A 20,742-nucleotide genomic window follows, 5' to 3' on the forward strand; every position below is an offset into this window, starting at 1 on the left:
TCTTCTTGTTATCTTGAATGTTAGATCGTTAAATTAAAATATTCCTTCTATGCTACCTCCCATGAGAGCTCGTGTGTATACTGTACTAAATAAATGGCTTAAGGTGATTTTAACCTCCCACTTCTTGCGTGAAATAATGCCACCTCTTGCTTTAAAGGATTTCAGGTAGTATTTTTTTTTTTCAGGTAGTATTTTTAAAAGACCTGTTCCATAAGGAAATAGAAGAGAAATTCAAATAAAGAACCAGACCAAAGAAACAGGAGCATGTAATAAAGGTGATTGTCAAGATTTCATATATAAAGGGAAAAGAAAGGTAAGATATATTTTATTTCAAGGAAAACCAAATCTGTAAGCCGAACCCAGGAAAGCCTCACTAATCAGTGTTCTGGTTACGTTATTTATTTGTGGGCTGTAACTGGATTTTATTTTTAAATGACATTTTCTTTCAAACAAGGTAATCAATTCAGGGCTTTTGATAAGGTCATCATAATGGAAACTAAATCTTCTGTTTTATTTTGGTTGATTTTAAAAATAACTTCACAGGTCCACAGTTGGTTACCATTTACTGCTTTTATTTTTAGGATTTGGCCGAGAGATAGGTCACTGTTTTTCCACCAGCAGTTTTTAGGGTTTTGTGTCTTTTCCTCCTCATGAAGTTTCCCAGCATGAAATGTAGGGAGATGTCCCACTGGTGGCCGGTTCCCAAGACAGTCCCATATTCTCCAGTGTATTATCATTGACATGAAGGGAGGCAGTTCTTCAGTCCATTTTCTGCTTTCCATTAGTCAAACACTGCACCTTGGCACACTTCCCTTCTGTCAGGGACTCCACAGTATCTTTGTAGACTAAAGATTTTAAGAGGAAATATCTTTAGGGTTCTAAGTTGTTGTAATCATTATTGTCACCAGTGTAAGCACTTTGTAAGGGAAAATGCTGCAATGAAGGAAAGAAGCAGCTCTGAAGACTCGTAAAACACGGGAAGCTCTGGGAAAGGTCTCAGAATACATTGGCACTCTTTCCCACATAAACTGTTTGACTGTTAACTCCCATATCGGCACAGGTTGGGAACATGGGGTCTTCTTTTGACCCAGGAATCTCACAATCATACATGCTCAGTGACTAAAAGAGTATTTTCTGTCTCTGTGCTACATATGGTACCACCACTCCTGGTATTTTTCTTTAAATTTGCTGCCTTTTTAAAACTCAAAAATAATCTTATAAGGTAACTTTACATGCCTACTATAAAAGGAAGACCAATAATTCTAGCCCAGAATGGAAGGTTATTGGGATATTAAATGCAATGAAAACACACCTTTGTTATTCAGTTTTACTGAGGTCCTCCTAGCCACCAGAGGCTCTGCTTTTTCTCTGTACAACAGGGGATAGACTTGGTTTTAGGGAAGTGCTGAATATGTAATAGCCCCAAACTGAGGCTCTTTGAGGACTACTCAGAGGGATTGAAAGAGAAGCAAAAAGGGGTAACTTTTTACCCTGGAATGTAGGGTTATTGAGGCACCCCTCTGGCGATCCCACGAGGTCATCTCAAGCAATAGCATAAGCCCACACTTTGGCAATCCCTGGACCGATTCGGCAATTCCTGCCCCCTCCAATGTACTTCAGAAGATGTTGGTGAAAGCTTTGATCCTTAAGTCAGAGGAGAATTGGTGTGAGCATCTAGAAAAACCTCCACTGTGAAATGTTTGCGTGAAACTTGCTTTTTTAAGAAAGATGTTACAGCAGTGCCCCAGCTCAGAGTGGCTTAACTTTCCTATCTTGCTCCTTCATTTTTTCCCCCTCTGCCTCCCATGCCTCCCCTCTTCCTCGTCTCTCTCTTTCTCCTGCTTCTCCTTCCTTCTCGTTCTCACTCCTTATTTGTCATCTTCACAGGACCAGTCACCTGTGGGAGTGTGTTTTTCATCATTAAGTACAGGAGCAGACACACTTCACGTGTCTCCAGGGTATGACCTGTAATTCCCAGCATACTCATTTCTGTGATATTCTTAGGGCTGCAGAAAAGCTCTCAGCAACAATGCTTGCTTAGAGTATTCTTAAAGTGCTTTGTCTCACTGCAGCTTTTACCCTTCATCTCCTAAGAAAGCAAACGAAAGTCCAAGGAACTTGAACTTGGGCATTGAACTACAGGCCCATAAGAACATTTTGGTATGAGCAAATCAAATGAATATACATTTTTGAAACCTAGTTCATGGTATTTCTCCCCCAAAGAATTTCAGCTTTTAAAAGAATTTGTTTTGTTTATTGAGTTTTTTTGTGTCTTTGGCGTCACTTTATGGAAGCAGTTTGCATTAAAAAATCTAGTCAGTATTTGTGGGACTTTCTGCTCAATCTTTTGGGAATTGCCCAAAAAAGCCCTATTTCCCTGGTTTCTGTAGGAGCAGTCATTTGATATACCAGTACCCTGTTCTCTGTTGAGGGCTGGTTTGTCCAGGGTCAGGGATCTGACTTCAACTGGGCCAACTGGAGCTCTTCGCTGGGATCCTTGAACTTGGGACCTTGAAGGTAGAGGTTTTCTCTATCTGGGGACTGAAATTGTAAAAGGTAAAGCTTGGGAGCTGCAGTGGCCAAGTTTTTCTCTGTATAAAAAAGGTCAGTGAACCAGAAGATTGAAGTTGAAATGCAGAGGGAAGGACTTCCCTGGTGGCACAGTTGTTAAGAATCCGCCTGCCAGTGCAGGGGACACGGGTTCGAGACCTGGTCCGGGAAGATCCCACATGCCGCGGAGCAACTAAGCCCGTGCGCCACAACTACTGAGCCTGCGCCTGCAAGCCATAACTACTGAGCTCATGGCCACAACTGCTGAAGCCCGTGCTCCGCAACAAGAGAAGCCACCGCAATGAGAAGCCCGTGCACTGCAAAGAGTACCCCCACTCGCCACAAGTAGGGAAAGCCCGCGCTCAGCAATAAAGACCCAATGCGGCCAAAAAAAAAAAAAAAAAAATAGAAAAGAAATGCAGAGGGAGAGTTAGACTTCTCATGGCCTTTGAGCCCCCGATTATATCCTTCTTGAGACACAGCTTCCTCCCTGTCTTTCTTACTGCGTCCCTGATATGTAAAGTCTCAGAATATACCTAAATTTCCTTTTTTGCTTCAGGTGTTTCACATTGGAGTTTATTCGTCTGTAGCCACAAAAAAAGGCCTAATAGGTGACAAGTGATCGTTACACAGTCTGAGTCTCACACAGGAACCAACACTATTATGAGCAGAAAAAATAATATAGACCAGGAAATTATGGGCCAGGAAATTAACATACAATATCTCAGACTCCAGACCCTACGACAACACTATGGGGTAAGTAATAGCCTTTCCTCATTTCACAGACTAGGAAATTGACACTGAGAAGTTAAGAAGTATTCCCAGAGTTACCCAGCCAGTAAGGGGCAGAACTGGACGTGAACCTGTGATGGTCTGACTGCAGAGTTTATTTGTTTGACCAATTTTACCATTGTAACCTCCCAACTGATATTTCTTTGATTTTCTCTTACTTGTGTTAGTTGCCTTTTGTCAGAAAGGATCAACTAAAGACTCACTAAACTGATTAGCAACCTCTTCCAGGATTTTGGGACTTGTAAAGATGGAAGGAGCCCTACAGGTTAAGTTCTCCAAACCCTTGTTTTACAGATAAGGAACTGTGGCTCTAAGAGGCAAGGGTACATGCCCAGGGTCACATAGCTATTGTACGGCAGTCCTGTAACTTGAATTTGTCTCCTAACACCAACACATTTGTTTTTTCCTTCTAACACACCCTTTTGGTCTAGGTTTAAAAGCGACTTTCTCCACAAAGTCTCTAGATTGATGAATTGCTCTTGCTATGTAGGCTTTCCTACCACCCTCTCTTTCTCTGTTCATAGCATTTAATTCCTGTTTTAAGTGCTTGTTCAACCATCCATCTGCCCCATCAATCAGTAGCCTCTGTGAAGGCAGGAACCCTGTCTCTCTTGTTCATTATTGCCCCTCACATGGCATATGCTTAATATGCTTAAATGGTGACTAGAATACATGAATAAAATAGCGCAAGGATGTGCAACAATGGTCTGAAGTTTAAGGCAGTTGAGCTATATAGTATTGGAACATATATTCCAGTTGTAATTCTTTGGTTTTTGCCATGTTGAACATTTGCCATTGTTATACAGGTAGTATTTAAACTTATAGCTTTGGGGACAGAAATGCTCACAGCAGTACCGGGAACCACGTTTCTTCCTTTCTTCTTAACTTCGATTTGCTAGAACAGGTTTTCTGTCACTTGTACTTAGTAGTTCCTAGCAGGTACGTGAGCTAAGACCAGACTCAAGATGAGGAAGCAAGAGGACAGCAAGTAATTGAGACTATTGGTTAAATGACTGGTGAGCTCTACCATCCTTTGGGCATTTGCATTTCAGAGACTCAAGTGAATCTCTAACTTTTGAATTGTGTAGGGGAGGTTGGAAAAGAAGGAGAAGAGAAGGTATGTGGTAGAAGGCTAGGGAGAAAAGGTGGCCTAAGAGCTGAGGCTTGAAAGATCAATAATATTTTGCTGAGGGTGACAGGAGTAAGACCAGCCTTCTCTTATTGAACTTGATAGGCTGTCTCCCTCTTGACTAAACACTGTGTAGGATCACTCCTTCAAACCTCTTGCCTAAAGCTGATTTGTTTCATCCACCTAAATTTTCATGTTACATTCAGCAATGACAAAATTTCATAAATTACGCTAGTTGTATGAAGCTCACTATTAAAAAACCCATGCTTGTGCAGATGGATTATACACCACCAGCTGAATTCTCAACAGACACAAAAACATAAGGATGTTGGAGAAATGGAAATATATGTGCTTAGGTGACTCTAGGAAGGAAGACAGAGGTGGCTGGAGAGGCAAATCAGGGTCAAAGGCAAGATGACGCCATGAAAGCCATGCCAGGTGTTGGAGTTTGTGAAAATGAGTCATATTCCCAACACGTTCAGAGTGAAGAGTGAGATGGGGATCAAGATAGGAGCCCTGCTGCTGCTGAGGCCACATTGTGGGCTTGAAGCCGAAATGGTCTTTGTTACGATATTTTCCATCCCCATGTCTAGACTTTGGAGCCCAAACTTGGAAAGAGTTGACGGGGTAGAGTGGACACTTACCCACCAGTTGTAGAGAAGGTTCCAACTTCTCACCCCTCAGCCCTCATGCCTCACCCCTGTGAAGCCCAGGAGCAGGGCAGGTAGCATTGTGCAGGCTTGCCTTAGGGATGCAGTTTAGGAAGAGGAAAGGCCAAAGAAAGCAGATGCATATATTAATCATTGGTCTTCTCCCATTCCTGTTAGGTAAATTACTCCTGGAGAGAGGGTCCAAGGGTTTTTCCTCCAACCTTCATCTCTTTTAGGGAAGGTTCTTTCTCCTCTACTTAGAATCATAAGGGATTAGTGAGCGCTACCCCTCAAATGTGGAGGTTAGAACCCAAATTACACTTACTTCTTGAGGGTAATATATGCGGAGGGAATTAGCTAAAAATACAATTCCCCAGAGACTCACTTCGAGGCTTGAAAATGCTAACAGAGCCACCAGGATGGATAAAACTCACAGTCCTTTGGAGCTCTCTACTCCTCATATACCCAGTATGGCAGTCGCCATCTGATCCATGGCAAGCCTCTAGGAGATGTTCTCTTAAAACTCCACTGATAATTTGAAGCAGAATTTGCAAGATAATGTCTTTCTATACAAAATCCTCTTCCAAGGAATAGAGCCATTTGAAATGAAAAGTCAAACCAAACAATTTATCATCTCCACGCAAGCCCATCATGAACATGCTCTGCAAGGAAATATGCGTCTTTGGCAAAACAATAGCCTTCCCTATTCACGTAGATACGATTTCCATAATGGACTGCACGATGGTGCCTTCCTGATGTAATTGCAGAGGCCTCCTTGGCTGCACTGAGAGATTTTATTTGCTACCATAAATAATAAACTTGCTTTCTACAAAAGTAACCTCTTTGGGGAATACAGATCAGAAATGTTCCCATCATCTTGGAGTCTTTAATGTGTTTTGCAGCTGAGTGTCTTGGGGTATGTTTCAACAAACCTCTGAACTAGATTTTTTGATTCTGTCCCGTGGAGAACAGTGCTGTACCACTATTAATGTGGAACATTCGCCGCATCACATCAATTTGGTGAAATTATAATTGAAACATGGTACTTGACCCTGAGGGGACCCTGGAGAAAGGGATTTGCTTTGGTGGCTCCTCATGCATCATTTAAAACCTGCTGCCGCTGAATCGGAGTCTGTTTCTTAAGTCTGTAAACCTTCCACTGAGAGCCGTTTCAGCTGGGCTGCAGGACACTCTGCTTCTTGCCACCTCTGTCATTTTTCTCTATTTGTCTGTATTTTCCCATAAATTGGATTACCCAGACTAATAATAGGATTGTGAAAGAGGAGCTTGTTATGGGATTCTGGTGACTATCAAACAGAATATAATTAAACCGTAGTTATGCAGCCTAATTGAGGAAAAGAGATTTGGAATTAAGGGAAATCGGTGAAATTCAGTTGTTAATTTCATGTACACAAGGTAATAAACTGGGCTAATATGGGATTACTGACCGTTGGAATCCTTCTGAGATCTACCTAAAAAGGAGAGATGTAAGGGATGTATCGGGCTTCCCTGGTGGCGCAGTGGTTGAGAGTCCGCCTGCCGATGTAGGGGATACGGGTTCGTGTCCCGGTCCGGGAAGATCCCACATGCCGCGGAGCGGCTAGGCCCGTGAGCCATGGCCGCTGAGCCTGCGCGTCGGAAGCCTGTGCTCTGCAACGGGAGAGGCCACAACAGTGAGAGGCCCGCGTACCGCAAAAAAAAAATAAAGGGATGTATCATTTTACCTATTTCTGAGTAAATAGGCTCAGTTCAGTCTTCGGGAGAGTGCTGAAGAACATCTTGTTTACATTCTCAAGTCTTTTTAATTAAAAATTGTCCGTTGAAGCGAATCCAGTTAACCCTCCCTGCTATTTCCCTAGTGGAGACTGCTAGCTGTGCCCCTGTATTTATTTTTCCTTTTTTTTTAGTAGAAATAGAACTGGACATATGACCACCCAGAATAATAACCACATTTCTCAGCCTTCTGTTGTAGTTGGCTGTTACCTCCAGCCAATGAGCTGTGATGTGTGCGATTAATTTCTGGGTTGTACCCTTGCAGGCACTGGGTATCCACATTATCTCTGTCTCTCCCTGTTGGCTGGAGGGTGTATGTGCTGGTGGGAGGCAGAGCAGCTGGCGGAGATGAGAAGATGGAAGATGCCTGAGAAGGATGCGGGTGAAACTTGGTCCTGATGATTGTAGAGCCACCTTAACCTGTCCAGGACCACCTCTGCAAACTCTTCTATGAGAAAGAAATGAACTTTTTTCCGGGTTAAGGGACTTGCTTTTAGGGCATCTTTGTTATATCATCCTAATCTGATTCCTCACTCTGGAATTTTGAACCCAAACTGTATGGGTCTGTATTGATGGCAAAATTGGGTGCTTTCAGCAGCAAATAGCAGATTTCTGGATTCACACAGGCTTAAACAGTGAAGCAGAATTTTAACTCTCAGAACAGCAAGTGCAGAGACGGGGCAAGCTTTCAGGTTGCTTGATTTAGCCGCTAAATCATATCATTCAGGGCTCAACTTCCTTCTCCCAGTCCTCTGCCGTTCTTTTTTTTTCTTTTTTAATTTAATTTTATTGGAGTATAGTTGATTTACAATGATCTGTTAGTTTCAGGTGTACAGCAAAGTGATTCAGTTATACATATATTTTTAAAATTCTTTTTTCACATAGGTTATAACAGAATATTGAGTAGAGTTCCCTTGCTATGTAGTAGGTCCTTGTTGGTAATCTGTCTTTTATATAGCAGTGTGGGTATGTTCATTCCAACCTCCTGATTTATAACCCGCCCCGCCCGCACATTTCCCCTTTGGTAACCATAAGTTTGTTTTCGATATCTCTAAGTCTGTTTCTGTATTGTAAGTAAGTGCATTTATACGTTTTTTAAAAATTAGATCCCACATATGAGTGATATCATATGATATTTGTCTTAATCTGTCTGATTTACTTCACTTAATACGATAATCTCTAGGTCCATCCATGTTGCTGCAAATGGCATTTTTTTCATTCTTTTTTACGGCTGAGTAATATTCCACTGTATATATGTACCACATCTTCTGTATCCATTCCTCTGTCGATGGACATTTAGGTTGCTTCCATGTCCTGGCTATTGTAAGTAGTGCTGCAGTGAACATTCCAGTGCATGTATCCTTTTGGATTATGGTTTTCTCCAGATATATGCCCAGGAGTGGGATTGCTGGATCAAATGATAGCTCTATTTTTAGTTTTTTAAGAACCCTCCATGCTATTCTCCATAGTGGCTGCACCAATTTACATTCCCACCAACTGTATAGGAGGGTTCCCTTTTCTCTACACCCTCTCCAGCATTTATTGCCATACTTAGTATTAGCTTCATCTTCAAGCCAGTGGCAAATGTTAATATTCCAGTTCTGAGCATCACATCCAGGCTGGACAACATTCATAGGAGAAAGAGAGACTCTATTATTTGTGGCTGCTTCTTAGGAGAGCAGAAATGTTCCCAGAAGCAAAAAATTTCCCAGCAGTGTCCCATTCATATTTTAACAGCTGATATTGAGACACATTCCTGACCCCATTCCTGTTAGTTAGAGTGGAGCTAACCCTGGACCAAACAGGTAGCACCGCAGGGGCTTGAGTGACATCTGCATCTCTGGCTGAGTAGGGGAAGATTTGAAAGAAAAGGAACAATCTTGGATGGACTCATTGAAGACAGGGATGATGGGCAGAACACTGACAGTGCCTACTACAAAAGGAAACACTATAAAAGGATCTGAAAAAAATATGAATGAAAAGGTATGTGTTGGGGATTTGCTTCAAAATACCATGGGAGAGGAGAAATGGGTAGAGCACAGACAAAGCAAGGCTACCCATGAATTAATCATTGTTGGAGTTCATGGGGGTTCATTATACTTTTCTCTAAGCTTTTGCATCTGTTTGAAATTATCTGTGATTTAAAAACAAACCCCAAAACCTTAAAACAAGTAAATAATCCAGGCAAAACAGGGGAAGAAAAAGTAGCAGGAGAAATTTGATCTGTGTTCGTGTTATCAGTAATGGTAGCTAACATTTATGGAGCATTTGCTCTTTGCTAGGAGCAATAACTATCAGCTGAAAATGGCTTGGGCCAACAAGAGAATTTATTCACTGGTCTGACTGGCATTTTCAGAGGTAGCTTCAGGCCCAGTTAAGCGCATCTTTTGGTTGTGCTTTCTTCCTCATTGGGGCTCTCTCTGGGCAGTTGCCTAGCAGCTCCTGGCTGGCTCCCATTTCTTCAACGCCCCAGAGGAAAGGGAACTCTCCTTTTAATTTTTAAAATTTCTATTTATTTTTTAAATGAAGGATAGTTGATATACAATGTTGTGTTAATTTCTGCTGTACAGCAAAGTGACTCAGTTATACATATATATACATTACTATTATTTTTATTAATTAATTAATTTATTTTTGGCTGCGTTGGGTCTTTGTTTCTGTGCGAGGGCTTTCTCTAGTTGCGGCGAGCGGGGGCCGCTCTTCATCGCGGTGCGCGGGCCTCTCACTGTCACGGCCTCTCTTGTTGCGGAGCACAGGCTCCAGACGCGCAGGCTCAGTAGTTGTGGCTCACGGGCCTAGTTGCTCCGCGGCATGTGGGATCTTCCCAGACCAGGGCTCGAACCCGTATCCCCTGCATTGGCAGGCAGATTCTCAACCACTGTGCCACCAGGGAAGCCCTATACATTCTTTTTTTAATATTCTTTTCCATTATGGTTCATCCCAGGGTATTGAATATAGTTTCCTGTGCTATACAGTAGGACCTTGCTGTTTATCCATTCTATTTATAATAGTTTGCATCTGCTAACCCCAACCTCCCAATCTATCCCTCCCTCAACCCCCTCCCCCTTGGCAACCACAAGTCTGTTCTCTATGTCCGTGAGTCTGCTTCTGTTTCATAGATAGGTTCATTTGTGTCATATTTTAGATTCTACATATAAGTGATATCATATGGTATTTCTCTTTCTTACTTCACTTAGTGTGATAATCTCTAGTTGCATCCATGTTGATGCAAATGGCATTATTTCGTTCTTTTTTATGGCTGAGTAGTATTCCATTGTATATATGTACCACATCTTCTTTATGCATTCATCTGTTGATGGACGTTAGGTTGTTTCCATGTCTTGGCTATTGTGAAGGGAACTCTCCATTTTACTAGTTGCAGCAGGAAGTCCCACACTGAGATCCCATTGATCCAGCATGGATTCCGTACCTGGATCTAAACCAGTGATGGACAGGAGAATGTGATGCTCAGAGGGACCAGTCACATTCTACCCCTGGAGCTGAGAGCAGTCTCCCTCCCTCTCAAACACCAGGGACTTAGAGAGGCTGATTCTTCTAAAGAGGGTCCAGGGAGTGTGCCTAGGGAGAACGACATGGATATTGGACAGGGAGAAGTGACAGATGACCATTGTGCTTATATGATCTCATTTAGGCCTCATAAAAACTCTGGGCACGTACTGTTTTTACCCCATTTTACAGGTGGAAAAACCGAGACTTAAGAGCTTAAGTGAGTTGCCCATGAGCATGTAGGTGATGATGGTAAAACTAGGATTCAAACACAGGAAGCTATTGGTCCCCTGGGCCTACCCTGGAAGTTGTCTGCGGACAGTTCTACACACTGACAAGGCTCTTTGTGTCCTTCACCTGAGCACATTCATTCTCTAGCCACAGGAGTGGGGTCCTTCTAACTACGGGACAGGCCACACATGCAGGAGGGTGAGTGAACATCTCCAGGCATGACCCTCAACCAGCGAGAGATGGGAACTGTGGAATAAAACTGTTGGTTCCCTGCCCCTCCTGAGGGCATGCTGACCTTATCTCTTAGAGGGTTCCCAGGGAAATTGAGGCCCGCTTCTTCAGGGCCATAACCTACTCAAAAATGTACTGTGTACTGGCTTCCTTCCTTTCCCTGCCTTGCATCCTTATTCCCCTACCTGTGCTTCCTAAGAGCATTTCCCCCAAAACTACTTGTCCCCAAATCCTTGCCTCGTGGCCTGCTTTTGAGGAAACCCAACCTAGAGACATCAGCCATCAGCAAAATACTGTAATGATTAAGTGGGATAATATCATTAAAACCCTCAGAGCAGTGCCTGTCTCTTAGAAAGTGCAAAATGAATGGAACCGTCGTTTTGACTGTTTTCCCTTAAGGTCGCCCATGCAACCATGTAATTTATCATCCAATTTGGACATTTTTGAGAATGAAAGGGGGCGCTATGTTAATTGCTCAGGGAATACAGGTGAAAACTAGGACTGTCTGTAGGAAACCAGGATGTATTATCACCCAACAGTCATGACTTTAGTAGAAAGGGAATTCTCCATACAAAGGAAATTCTACCCCAACACTATAAACACCCGTAACTGTTTCATAATTTCATATTTTTATGTATTATCCTTTCTTAAGTGGAGGCTCACCTTATCGTAGCCATTTAGGGCCTAGACAGGATAATATTAAACTTCTCTTTTGTAAGTTAGCAGTGCAGTTGTCACTTACGAAGAACTGACAAGGCATATCACACACACAAGTGCTTTTAGGTCTAAACATAGCGAAAAGGACTGTTCAAACTTCTCCTGATAGAATAGAAAATTGAATTTTGAGAGAGTAAAAACTTAAGATGTAGAAAGCTAATACCCAAGTGGTATGCATTTGAAAGAATATTAAGATCACTGTCTAAATAGTGTTGACTGAGAGTGGCCACTTCTCACAGTGAAAATAGAGAATCAAAGCTCCAGTGAAGGCTGGAAGAAGCCTTATAGCGTCTAATCTGGTGGATCCCAAGTGCAGCTGCCTCTCCAGATCATCTGGAGGAGCTTTTGTAAATAAACAGAAAATTGGTCCTTATCCAGGGAGGCCATACCTGGCCTAGAGCAGGGGTCAGCAAACCATGGCCCTCAGGGAAGCTGGCCAAATCCAGCCACATTCATTTGTGTACATTTCACCCTGGGCTGCTTTGATGACACAGTGGGAGACTTGAGCATGGCAGTTGCAACAGACATCATACAAGCTACAAAGTCTAAACTATTTCCTATCTGGCCCTTTATAGAAAAATTCTGCTGACTGCTGGCCTAGAGGAATCAGTATTTTAAAAAGCTTCCCGGGGCTTCCCTGGTGGCGCAGTGGTTGAGAGCCCGCCTGCCGATGCAGGGGACACGGGTTCGTACCCTGGTCCGGGAGGATCCCACGTGCCACGGAGCGGCTGGGCCCGTGAGCCATGACCGCTGAGCCTGCGCGTCCGGAGCCTGTGCCCCTCAACGGAAGAGGCCACGACAGTGAGAGGCCCGCGTACCGCAAAAAAAAAAAAGCTTCCCCGTAGATTCTGGTGCACAGCCAGGTTTGGGAAGTACTGATGACAATTTGCGCCTTGCATTTATAAAAACACTAAGCTGAGAGGCCCAGAGAGGTGAAGTGACTTGCCCAAGGTTGCAAAGCCAAGACAAGTCTGAGAAACTTCTCCCTTTTTAACCCCCGTCTTCCTCCCGCCACACCCTCCCTCCCTAATGATGTTCCTAGCTTCTGTTAGAAACCAGCCTCTTCACTGGACCACTGTGGGGCTCAGCTGGCAGCAGTCAGCTCCCTGGCCAACAACATTTGATGATGAATAATACAGTGACTTGGCTTGGCGTCCATCACCCTAACTTTCCTGCATGCCAGAACGCCTTCGCTTTGTCATGGGCACCATCTGGATAGAAAACCATGTGGAATTTCCAGCAAATGGCATTTGATAGACATGTGCCACAGAAATCGCTTAAGTGAAAAGCTTGTCAAGAGTGAGAGGGGGATGGGCTTCCCTGGTGGCGCAGTGGTTGAGAGTCCGCCTGCCGATGCAGGGGACGCGGGATCGTGCCCCGGTCCGGGAAGATCCCACATGCCGCGGAGCGGCTGGTCCCGTGAGCCATGGCCGCTGAGCCTGTGCGTCCGGAACCTGTGCTCCACAACGGGAGAGGCCACAGCAGTGAGAGGCCTGCGTACCGCAAAAAAAAAAAAAAAAAAAAAAACAAGAGTGAGAGGGGGTTACATATCCCAAAAAAGAATCATTCATTCATTGGTTCACTGATTCAGCAAACTTTGATTGGGTGTTTTACTATAAGCCAAGCACAATGCCAGGCTGAGGGAGTTTAGTCTCTGTCTTTATGGATCCTATGGTTTGATGAAGGAGACAAACAATACGTAATAGATAACTAGTAAAAAACAGATAAGTAGATAGGCAATTGCAATTGCCATGTGCGACACAGACAAGACACAATATGACAGAAACACAAGAGGCAACAATTACAAAATGCCTGTTATGCTCCAGGCACTTATTTTACATGCTTTGTATGTACTGACATTTAATGTTCCCAATAGTCCTGTGATGGTAGCTACAGATAATAACCCCCATTTTACAGAAGGGGAAACAGGTTGGTTAATTGGCTTGCCCGAGGTCATATGGCTAAGAAATGGTGAGGCTGGGATGTAAATCTACACAGTCTAGCTTAAGAGTTATAAACCATCGTGTTTTATGCCCCTCAAAATGGACGCAGACCTAAGAAAGAGCCGCGGAAGCTGATCTGGTGTCTTTTGCGATGCCTGGAGCACACATAATGAGTACAGAATGAATGAATGAATGAACGTGTACATAGTACAGCTATGTACGTGTATCTTTAAGAATTCTATCTGGCATAAAATGAACTGTTGGGAGTCCTGCATTGCCCGTCCTCATTTTTTTTCCTTTCTGAGTGTTTGAGCTATTACCACCTATTTCAGCCAAAACATTGCCACACTGTCATGTGAGAGGTGAAATGCGATAATTAGACAGAGCTCATTAAATCAGTTAAATGATCCTGAAGTAGGAACCAGAGAACCATGATTTACTAAAATGTTTCAAGTATTAGTATGCAGCGAGAATAATAAGGCAAACTCTTACAAGACTGCTATAAGAAAAAAGCCCATCGATCGTAAACACAGAAGCACCAAAGACGTATTTATTGCCTTTTCTTAGCATAGAAAGCACTGGGCGAAAGTGCACGTGTTCAGAAAGAATTCATCTGATTCACGTTCTCAGGGAGTGTGTGTGCCCTAAAGGTTCAGTAAGGATCAGATTCTTCTGAGGCTACTTGAGGGATTCAGCAAGCAGGCGCCCTTCAAACCAGTTTAAAGTGACATCTTTGTGAACCTGACGCTGTGGGTCTTTGAAACAAGTCAGAGTGCCTTTTGCCACCTGGTAGAAGAGCCACGCTCTCTGCTGTCCCCAGTCAAACAAGAAGAGAACCCACCAGGTGCACTGTCTGACTGCAAGGGTGCTTTTCCAGGTCATGTTTAAATCTTATCAGGCAACTTTGATCCTCTTGGGAATTAATACCCTGAAAGTGTCCAAGCATTTGTTCAGCTCTTGGGATATTTAACCCATGTGAAATGAAAGGGGGGGATGTTTGGTGACGGTATTATTTTTGAAGTCCTCAAACCTTTAACACGGTTGGATAGCTCAGATGTCCACCTTCCTTGTTCAGTCCTTGTACATGGAGGAAATAGCCCTTGCCTACTCTTGGGCTAACTCCTACTTTAAGGCCCAGTTGAACCTAGTCTGAAATGATTCAGCATGAGTTTTTTGAGAAGACAGCGTTTAGTGAAAGTTACAACTTTAGGAGTTCTGGACATACCACACAAAATATGCTGCTTTGTTGGTATATTGATTATTTTGAGATATAGACACTTTAAAAATGTATATATATATTTTATTGAAGTATAGTTAATTTACAATGTTGTATTAGTTTCAGGTGTGTAGCACTGTGATTCAGTTTTATTTATTTATATATATACATATATTTTTTTTTATTTTTCAGATTGTTTTCCCTTATGGGTTATTACAAAATATTGAGTATAGTTCCTTGTGCTTTACCGTAGATTCTTGTTGGTTATCTGTTGGTTTTTTTTTTAAATTTTATTTATTTTTATTTTTGGTTGCATTGGGTCTTCGTTGCTGCACACAGGCTTTCTCTAGTTGCGGTGAGTGGGGGCTACTCTTCGTTGGGTGTGCAGGCTTCTCCTTGCCGTGGCCTCTCTTGTGGAGCATGGGCTCTAGGCACACGGGCTCAGCAGTTGTGGCTCTCAGACTCACAGGCTTACTTGCTCCACGGCACGTGGGATCCTCCTGGACCAGGCCTCGAACCCCTGTCCCCTGCATTGGCAGGCGGATTCTTAATCACTGAGCCACCGGGAAAGCCCTGGTTATCTGTCTTATATATTGCAGTATGTATCCCAAACTCCTAATTTATCCCTCCCTCACCCTTTTCCCCTTTGGTAACCATAAATTTATTTTCTTAAATAATTTATTTTATTTTATTATTTTTTTAGATGGAGAATTTAAATTAAATTGGCATAGTTAAGACCAAAAAAGGTAAAGTGGACATTGTCAGTGTATCTTAAGCCCTTGCCTTAACAGGTGAATGAACACAACTTGAAACACAGGTGAATCTTGCTGGTCTATGAGACAGTGAAGGGAGCTTCTCAATATTTAAGTATATTAATATAACCAGTTATAGAAATCTAAATATAAAACCAATCTCCTATAGGGTTTGAGAAGGCATTCACCATATCCCTGAAAAGTTTAACATTCCTTATTCAAGTTTAATCACCTCTTTAGAAGGGGAAAATAGTGATAGTACTTGCTGAGCCAAAATTACTATCAAAATTCAAAAAGCTGACCATATTCATTTAGCCACGAGCCAATCTTATTTAAATCAGGACAGAAATATTACATCAGCCATTCATGATCTGAATTCTAGTGTATGAGATCAATTTAAATATGGTACACATAAAAAGTCATGAGACATTTGTTTCATAATAAATAAGGCAGTGGCCGACTATTACTCATTAGTAGCTTTTTCGAGATAAGCTATCAAGTCTGCCCTTTCTCCCTTCTTCTTAATGCCAGCGAAGATCATTTTTGTTCCAGGGATGTACTTCTTGGGATTCTCCAAATACTCCATCAGTGTCTCCTCTCCCCAGGTGATGCCTTTGTTCTTGTTGGCATCTGTGTAAGAGAATCCGACAGCCTGACCTGTCTTTCGCCCAAACAGGCCATGGAGATTTGGCCCAGTCTTGTGCTTGCCTCCCTTTTCCACAGTATGGCACTGGGTGCACTTCTGAACAAAAATCTTCTCTCCCTTCTCAACATCACCCTTTTTTTTTTTTTTTTTTTTTTTTTTTGTGGTATGTGGGCCTCTCACTGCCGTGGCCTCTCCCGTCGCGGAGCACAGGCTCCGGACGCGCAGGCCCAGCGGCCATGGCTCATGGGCCCAGCCGCACCGCGGCATGCGGGATCCTCCCGGACCGGGGCACGAGCCTGTGTCCCCTGCATCGGCAGGCGGACTCTCAACCACTGCGCCACCAGGGAAGCCCACCACCACCCATTTTTAAATCATTCTTTCTCCGTGTACGACTAAGACGTTCCCGCTCGCAAGCTGAACGTCCCGCTCTCTAATCTTATTTATTTTATTTTTGCCTGTGTTGGGTCTTCGTAGCTGTGTGTGCGGGCTTTCTCTAGTTGCGGCGAGCGGGGGCTACTCTTCATTGCGGTGGCTTCTCTTGTTGTGGAGCACGGGCTCTAGGCGCAGGGGCTTCAGTAGTTGTGGCTCGCGGGCTCTAGAGCTCAGGCTCAGTAGTTGTGGCACACGGGCTTAGTTGCTCCGTGGCATGTGGGATCTTCCCGGACCAGGGCTCAAACCCGTGTTCCCTGCATTGGCAGGCGGATTATTAACCCCTGCGCTACCAGGGAAGCCCCCATAAGTTTATTTTCTATGTCTGTGGGTCTATTTCTGATTTGTAAATAAGTTCATTTGTATCTTTTTTTTTTTTTTTTAGATTCCACATATAACTGATATGATATTGTTTTTCTCTGCCTGGCTTATTTCACTTAATATGGTAGTCTCTGAACTGCCCTTATCTGCCTAGAAACACATCCTTCAGAAGGAGCTCAATTGTCATAAATCCCCTCCCTGGGAAACTCCAGGGAAGATTGATTCATCACAGGAGAGAAAACTACAGGTCCACACCACACCCAGTCAAAAACCTTGTCACAAACTATCATACCTCTCATCTGTTCTTTTACGGCGCCATTCATCTTTTTTTAAAATCATTTACTCTCCCCTAAGAGGCCTACATGCCCCCTTCCCTTTCCCTGTAAAGATGGTATTTAATCCTGAATTCTCAAGCCAGCTCTTTGAGTACTTATTTATTTTTCCCTGGGTATCTCCCATATATACATGAGCCAAATGTTTATAACCTTCTGCTTGTTCTTCTCTCATTAATCCTTTATTACAGGTGTCTCAGCGAAAAACTCGGAAGAGTAGAGGGAAAAACATTTTTTCTCCTAGACACTAACTTTCCTATATTTTCCTATACTTCCATAATGCAATTTACATAGCGCTTGTTTAATGTCCGTAAGTATAGGCTGTATTTACTAGTTCACCATTATGTTACCAAGTCCAGGCTCGTACTGCTTGCCACACAGCAGGCCAGAAAATTGAGAGACGAATTGTTGGGGCAAGGAATAGCAGCTTTATTCAGAAAGCCAGCAGATGGAGAAGATAATGAATAGTTTCCCAAAGAACTGTCTTACCCAAGTTAGAATTCAGGCTTCTTTTATACTAAAAGGGAAGGTCGTGTGGTTGGTTGCTGCAAACTTCTTGGTATCGGAATCCTTTGTTCTTGTAGCTGCCGAGAGGTCAGGTCACAACGTTTCAGTATACCTGCAACAAATCTTTTTTTTTTTTTTTTTTGCGGTAAGCGGGCCTCTCACTGTTGTGGCCTCTCCCGTTGCAGAGCACAGGCTCCAGACGCACAGGCCCAGCGGCCATGGCTCACCGGCCCAGCCGCTCTGCGGCATGCGGGATCCTCCCAGACCTGGGCACGAACCCGTGTCCCCTGCATCGGCAGGCGGACTCTCAACCACTGCGCCACCAGGGAAGCCCTACCTGCAACAAATCTTCTTCTCTGTTCTGCAACTTTTTATCTCTATCGGAATGGAAAAGTGTCATACCTTTAAAGGTCAGAGCCTTGAGAATGGGCTACCCTGTATATTTCAAGCAACATTCTTAACTTGTAGCAAAAGCACTAGAATAGGAAGGTTAAAGTGAAAGAAATAGATGTAATATGGAGTCAGATTTGTTCTTCCCTGTTACAGTTACATACCCAGCGCGTGTGTGGCCCATTGTAGAAGTCTAATAAGTAGCTTACAGTGAAGGAGTATGTCCTGGAAACTAATGAGTTCTATTTCACACCATCTATGGGAGCTTTCTGAAGCTCTATGGTGTAATTCTTATTACTGGTTTAATATTTCCTCATGGGGCTTCCCTGGTGGCGCAGTGGTTGAGAGTACGCCTGCCGATGCAGGGGACACGGGTTCGTGCCCCGGTCCGGGAAGATCCCACATGCTGCGGAGCGGCTGGGCCCGTGAGCCATGGCCGCTGAGCCTGCGCGTCCGGAACCTGTGCTCCGCAATGGGAGAGGCCACAACAGTGAGAGGCCCGCGTACCGCAAAAAAAAAAAAAAAAAAATCCTCATGAACTCTCTTAGTTTGAGTTCCTCCAAAACAGAACCTAAAGCAGGATCTTGGGTGCAGGAGGATAATTTGTGAGATTTCCAGGAAGCAGGAGGGAGGAGTGGGGGCAGCTGTGAGAGCAGGGAAGGAGAAAAAGCCAAGAAAGACATCTCTGTGGGCAACTGGTGCTCATTTCTGCAAGGACCCTGACTGAGGCCCAGAGGCCGGGGCATTTGTCCACAGCTCCCTCGTTGTGGAGGTTTGCCACAGGGTTCTTACCTTCCCTACCTCTACAGAAGCAGAGAAGGACAGTGGAAGCGTTAATGGGAGCTGTCAAATTTGCCAAAAACCCACCTTGGCTGAGACTGAAATCTTGAAAATGTCCGGCTACTTGACCAGAAAATGTTTTCTCTTTCATTTCTTATTGTTGAAATATAGTTTACAATAATTTACAACTTACAAGGATTTACACCACATCTTCTTTAATCTGTCGATGGACATTTAGGTTGCTTCCATGTCTTGGTCCTTATAAATAGTGCTGCAGTGAACGTCGGGGTGCGTGTATCTTTTCGAATTATGTTTTTTGCTCCACGTATAGGCCCGTGAATGGGATTGCGGATAATGCTTTCGGGTTTTTTGTTTGTTTGTTTGTTTTGCGGTACGCGGGCCTCTCACTGTTGTGGCCTTTCCCCTTGCGGAGCACAGGCTCCGGACGCACAGGCTCAGCAGCCATGATGCTTTCGTTTTGTAAGGAACTTCCATAGTGTACTCCACTGTGGCCGTTACCAACATACATTTCCCAAAACAGCTTAGGAGGGTTGCCTTTTCTCCATGCCCTCTCCTGCATATTTTGTATGTAGATTTTGATGATAGCCATTTAGACTGGTTTGAGGTGATTCCTTGTTCTAGTTTTGATTTGCGGTTTTCTAATAATTAGCCATGTGGAGCATCTTTTCATGTGCATTAAAAAAAAAATCAAAAACAAAACAGTGTGCATTAAATTTACCTCTTGAAATTGGTTTCTTAAAAGTCCGCCCTGATTTGAATTCTTTTTCGATCAGGTACCCCAGGACATTTCTTGAGGGCAGGTGTCCTTTAGAGCAGGGGTCCCCAACCCTCGGGCCTCGACTTGTTAGGAGCCAGGCCTCACAGCAGGAGGTGAACACGGGAGAGCTAGCGCAGCTTCATCTGCGACTCCCCAGCGCTCCCCGTCACTCCCATTGCCACCTGAACCTTTGCTCGCATTACCGACTAAACGATCCCCCGCATCTCTCCTGTTGCCGGTGGAACCATCCACCCCATCGCTTGCATTACTTCCGGGACCATCCCCGCCCCTGTCCATAAAATTGTCTTCCATGAAACAGTCCCTGATGCCGAAAAGGCTGGGGACCCCTGCTTTGGAGCCCCGCATGCCTTGTTATGAAGTGTCCCTTAGGGGGATACCTAGGACCGGTTTTAAAGTTGTTGTTACGGGAAATGGCCACAAGGTGGCAGCATTTTTTCATGCCCCACTCGGTTACCGGCAACCAGAGCCTTAGAGAAAGTCCTGTTACTGGGTCGTAGATTCGAGTGGACTGTGGCAGAAGAAACACCCCAGAGCTCGTGTTTCCTTACTTCTTCCTCCTTACCCTTCGCTCCCCGCTCCCCCCACGACAATTCCCAAGCCCTGCCAAAAACGCTATGCTGAGCTTGCTGACGTGCGGAGGTGGGGAGACTCCGAGGAAGGAGGCTGCCCATGGGAACCCCAGCACCAGGAGACTTGGAGACCAGGTGATTTTTCAAAGCTCATGCAGCGTGAGGGTCCACCGACCTTTGGGTGCACTAGGCTTGGTTGAGCTGTAGGAGGGCCCGCCTGCATCTGGAGGTTGTCGTCCGCCTGTCAGGTCCAAGAGAGGCTCATTTGCCGGCACCTGCTTCCCAGTTCCCTCCCTCCACCACGTCTAGACTTGGGACCCAAGGCTGCTCTGGCTCCAGGGATGTGACACCAGCCTAGGTCACCGAGCCCTGAAGGGAATATCGTTGGCATTTCTTCTCTTTCCTTTTCTTTTGAAATTTAATTTTTATTTTATATTGGAATATAGTTGATTTACAGTGTTGTGTTTGTTTTGGGTGT

The 20,742-nt window shown here is 44.0% G+C and overlaps 2 protein-coding genes across 2 annotated transcripts in view; one reads left to right on the forward strand and one right to left on the reverse strand.

Annotated features, from left to right (window-relative positions):
- Nucleotides 1-214: 214 nt before the first annotated feature.
- FRMD4B (FERM domain containing 4B) overlaps nucleotides 215-20,742 on the forward strand; it is a 281,077-nt gene continuing 260,549 nt past the window's right edge. The window contains exon 1 of the mRNA XM_032649977.1: nucleotides 215-313. The gene's annotated coding sequence lies outside the window, so the exon portion shown is untranslated. The remainder of the gene's footprint in view (nucleotides 314-20,742) is intronic.
- LOC116762684 (cytochrome c-like) lies at nucleotides 15,948-16,263 on the reverse strand (the record flags this gene model as incomplete). Its single annotated transcript, XM_032649982.1, has 1 exon — nucleotides 15,948-16,263. A coding segment is annotated over one exon (309 nt), but the record flags the coding sequence as incomplete, so codon positions are not given.

Source organism: Phocoena sinus, chromosome 11 (assembly GCF_008692025.1).
Source record: "Phocoena sinus isolate mPhoSin1 chromosome 11, mPhoSin1.pri, whole genome shotgun sequence".
Classification (NCBI taxonomy): Eukaryota; Metazoa; Chordata; class Mammalia; order Artiodactyla; family Phocoenidae; genus Phocoena; species Phocoena sinus.